We start from the raw sequence: 5,019 nt of genomic DNA on the forward strand, positions 1-5,019 counted from the left end.
TGATACACAATGAACATTAATTGAAGAAGAGCTCTCTACACAAGATGGGGGTAAGAACACCTGAAATCTGAAACCAACGATTCCAATGCACTGAGCATAAGCAATGTAAACCTAGCCTACCACCTGTGAATGTCATAATGAAGAAAGTGAAGGAACCACCATCTCGCAACAATTGTATTTGTACCATAAGACTGCTCATAAAGAAGCAACTGGATTCGAATCTCCTTCTCATTCAACAAAAAAAATACTCCATCATTCTTGAGATGTCCAGAATCCATCTGTCAACGTGTTCCATATAAATTCAAGACGTATAACAGGATTATAGGTGCCCTCACATGAGATGAGACGAATGATCCATGTTAACAAGACCTCCTGCAGATGATAACACTTCTTAAACTCTTGAATTTAACCTGATAAATCAAATTGCCGTGCACTATCAACCAATAATATGGTAGCATATCCAATATACACAAACTTTTCTAGCATAAGCAGATACACAATGAACATTAATTGAAGAAGAGCTCTCTACACAAGATGGAGGTAAGAAGACCTGAAATCTGAAACAAACGTTTCCAATGCACTGAGCATAAGCAATGTAGACCTATCCTACCACCTGTGAATGTGGTCATGAAGAAAGTAAAGAAACCACCATCTAGCAGCAATTATATTTGTACCATAAGACTGCTCATAGGAAGCACCTGGATTCGTTCTCTTCTTCGCATACCCAATACAATCCGGGTGCTCTCAAATTGAAATTGGTCACAAAGAATTCGCAGTTGTGTCATAGCAATGCTGTGCAATAATAACCAACCGTGCAGGAACAAAGAGTTAGCATACAAGAAAGCTGCCGTGGGCGCACAAATAGCTCAAGATCAAGTTGCTGAGCCAGGCCTCCAGCACGCCAAGCCAAGCCCCGGCGAAGACATCAAGAACATAGTGTCGGCCGAGAAGCACCCTTGATGCCGAGGTCGCGGCCGCCCAGAGGTACAGCGCCTCGCTGGGGAGACCGCTGCCGGCGAGGAAGGCGGCAACGAGGAAGGCCCGGGAGGAGTGGCCGCTGGGGAAGGACCAGTGGTCCACGGCGACGGCGACGTACATGTCGGCGGCGTTGTACGCCGGGCGCGGACGGCGGAAGATGAGCTTGGCGAGGCCGACGAAGGCGATGTCGAGCACCAGGCCGGCGACGAGGCCGACGAGGAGCGGGGAGACCGTGGAGGAGGTGGTGGTGGTGGAGATCAGGAGCAGGGAGATGGGGACGGGGAGCCAGATGCGGCCGTCGCCGGCGACCTCGAGGGCCTTGAGGAGGAGGCGCGGCACCGGGAGGAAGAGCGCGTGGAGGCGGAGGGACACGGCCGCGTCCAGATCCGCCACGCCGCCCAGGAGACTGGACTTGGCCAGCGCCTGCCGTGGGCGGGTTTCCGCCGGCGGCGAGGTGGATGCGGGAGCCATGCGCGCCGGCAGAGGGGGGCGGCCGATGGAGGTTTCGTCTGTTCGGCTTGCCAGATTGGGAAGATCCGAATGGATTTTGTTTTTTTTTTTAGCATTTTTTCACATACACACGAATACATTCACATCTATGAACGACGCAACGCTACTCCTATGAGCACCTTCAAAAGACTAAGGTGACGGATTGAATCTTAAAATTAACAAAGTCACCACAGATGTCTCGATGTCGACGGAAATATCACCTCTACTGAATAAATATTTCATCTTTATAAGATACAAAGATGTTAAATCTAAGGATTGAACTTTGGTAGGGTGAAGATACAACCACCCTCCTAGCTACACACAACCTCAGGTTGGTTCATTGTTTTTTTGAGCATTTGGAAGATCCGAATGGATGATTCTAGATCTTGCTCTAGCCCGTTGCCATCTCGTAAGAAACTCAGATTGCTTTGGGTTCGTTATCTACCCGCTGGGCTATTGGGCCATCCGGTATACTACAGTACTAAATACAGTGCTTTCTGTTTTCATTGTAGTAAGGGCCGGATGCCTGCACCCTTGAAAAGAAAGCTGCCGATCTCAAAAAACATAAGTGCCACACCGGTAGATTTGTGCCTAAGAGCATCTCCCTCAAAAAAACGTTCGGCACGTTCTTCTCAGCCGCGTCCCTCAAACAACATCCGAATGCATGCATTTTAATAGAGGGGAACACCTCATGTGGGAAAAGTAGGTGAGAGAAACTGTGAGAAAAGAGAATGACATGTGGAGACTAGGGGTTGCATGCATGGTCTGGACGCTGTTTTTTTGTGTCCGGCGTATAGAGTCTCTACCGAAGACGCCGGACATAAAATGAGACGCTATTTAGCTTTGGGGAACACGACTGAAACTCATTTTTCTTCATTTCTTGTCTATCGTCCCCCAAACGTCATTTGTGAGACGCGACTGGAGATGCTCTAAGGACGTGTTGATTGCATTCCATGAGTTTGCAAACTCCGGTGCAGTCTTTTTACCGATGATTTGTTGCTTTTTTATATTCTAATTTCAAATTGCAGCAATCGTCTCATCACTCGAAGAAGACACTGAAAAATGGGACTCCGTCGGGATCTCATATGAGGGGAGGCAAATCCTCGTTAAATGAATCCACCTTTCCCGACGGGATTAAAGCCTACAACCACATTCGTAAGACGGCAATTTTTCCGGATAGGTCGACCTAAACAAATAACGATAAACCTCTAACCGGCGAGGGGCCGTGGTCCTCCACACCTCCAAGGCCCCAAGCTACCGAAGATGAAGGGGACCAACGACATTGCTGGAAAGAAACAATCAAAGGGGTTTTAATGTGGCTGCCGCCTCCCAGACAGTTGGCTTGTATCTACCGACATCCATGATTTGTTGCTTGTTTGCCTACCTCCAAGGTTATCTGCAGTTACCCATGAAAAGAAGGTTATCTTCAGCTTTTACTAGGCTCGTAGTTCTACCAATGTAATGGAGTTATAGATACAACAAGAGATACTGTACACATTACGAGTTACCATACCGTCATTTGGGATATTCATTTCAGTTCATGGGTGGATGGCGCCGTTGTCGGGGAGGTAAGGTAAAAGGTATTCACATCCTCCGACTACTAAGCTATTTCCTAGCACTGTTGCCGGTGTGTGAGTGCTCGAAGTTATTTCCTTTAGATCCTGCAATTATATTTTTTTGTTTCTTGCTTTTATTTTACTAGTTAGGCTTAATGGAAAACAACAAAAAAATTAGAGATCTTTATGAAATTTATATTGAATTAGGACTTGATGTGTTTGAAGAGAGAATTAAAAAAACCCATGGAACTTTATTTGCAAAATAGTTGTAGCAATGTTATTAGCATGAACTCTTTGAACACCATTGTTTCTAATGCTATGGAAAATTCTAAGCTTGGGGAAGCTGGTTTTGATGAACATGATATTTTTAGTCCCCCAAGCATGGAGGAGAAAATTTACTTTGATGATACTTTGCCTCCCATTTATGATAATTATAATGATAGTGGTATTTTGGTGCCACCTACTATGGAGGATAAAGTTTATTATGATTACAATATGCCTCCTACATTTGATGATTATGGTGATGAGAATAATAATGATAGCTACTTTGTTGAATTTGCTCTCACTACAATTAATAAAAATGACTATGCTTATGTTGGGAGTAGTAATTATTTTATGCATGAGACTCATGATAAGAATGCTTTATGTGATAGTTATATTGTTAAGTTTGTTCATGATGCTACTGAAAGTTACTATGAGAGAGGGAAATATGGTTATATGCATCTTAATAATATTAAATTTCCCCTCTTTATGTTGAGAATCTTGAAGTTACTCGTGTTTTATCTTCCTATGCTTGTCACTTTGTTCTTCATGAATTTATTTGTGTACAAGATTCATTTTCATAGAAAGTGGTTTAGGCTTAAATTTGTTTCGTACTTGCTTTTTGATGCTCTCTTTGCTTCAACTCTCATCCTAATGTGAGCATCATTAAAATTACTGAGCCCATCTTAATGGCTATAAATAAAGCACTTCTTGGGAGATAACCCATGTTTTTATTTTGCTACTGTTTTGTTGTGTCTTGGAAGTTGTTACTACTGTAGCAACCTCTCCTTATCTTTATTTTATTGCATTGTTGTGCCAAGTAAAGTCTTTGATAGTAAGGTTGATACTAGATTTGGATTACGGCGCAGAAACAGATTTCTTGCTGTCACGAATTTGAGTAGCCCCCTCTGTAGGTAACTCAGAAAAATCTGCCAATTTACGTGAGTGATCCTCACATATGTACGCAGCTTTCATTCAATTTGAGCATTTTCATCTGAGCAAGTTAAGTGCCTCTAAAAAATTTGTCTTTACGGATTGTTCTGTTTTGACAGATTCTGCCTTTTATTTCGCATTGCCTCTTTTGCTATGTTGGATGGATTTCTTTGTTCCATTAACTTTCAGTAGCTTTGTGCAATGTCCAGAAGTGTTAAGAATGATTATGTCACCTCTGAACATGTGAATTTTTGATTATGCACTAACCCTCTAATGAGTTTGTTTTGAGTTTGGTGTGGAGGAAGTTTTCAAGGGTCAAGAGAGGAGGATGATACAATATGATCAAGAAGAGTGAAAAGTCTAAGTTTGGGGATGCCCCGTGGTTCATTCCTGCATATTTCAAGAAGACTCAAGCATCTAAGCTTGGGGATGCCCAAGGAATCCCCTTCTTCATCGACAACTTATCAGGTCACCTCTAGTGAAACTATATTTTTATTCCATCACATCTTATGTGCTTTACTTGGAGCGTCTGTCTGCTTTTATTTTCGTTTTGTTATCTTAGTTCTCTGAATAAATCGGATCCTATCATGCTTGTGTGGGAGAGAGACACGCTCCGCTTTTTCATTTGAACACTTGTGTTCTTCGTTTTTAATGTTCATGGCAAAAGTTGAAAGCTGCTGCACTTATTGCTATTTGGTTGAAAACAGAAAATGCTTCATGTGGTAATTGGTATATTGTCTTGAATAATTTGATACTTGGCAATTGTTTTGCTCAAATAGATCATGTTTAAGCTCTTGCATCA

At 42.8% G+C, this 5,019-nt stretch overlaps 1 protein-coding gene across 1 annotated transcript; it reads right to left on the bottom strand.

Moving 5' to 3' along the window:
• Nucleotides 1-828: 828 nt before the first annotated feature.
• Nucleotides 829-1,449, bottom strand: LOC124687442 (probable lipid phosphate phosphatase beta). The gene has a single exon (XM_047221225.1). The coding sequence runs from the start codon at nt 1,447-1,449 to the stop codon at nt 829-831; it is 621 nt and encodes a 206-aa protein (XP_047077181.1).
• Nucleotides 1,450-5,019: the final 3,570 nt, after the last annotated feature.

This window comes from Lolium rigidum, chromosome 2, assembly GCF_022539505.1.
Source record: "Lolium rigidum isolate FL_2022 chromosome 2, APGP_CSIRO_Lrig_0.1, whole genome shotgun sequence".
In the NCBI taxonomy this organism is placed as follows: domain Eukaryota; kingdom Viridiplantae; phylum Streptophyta; class Magnoliopsida; order Poales; family Poaceae; genus Lolium; species Lolium rigidum.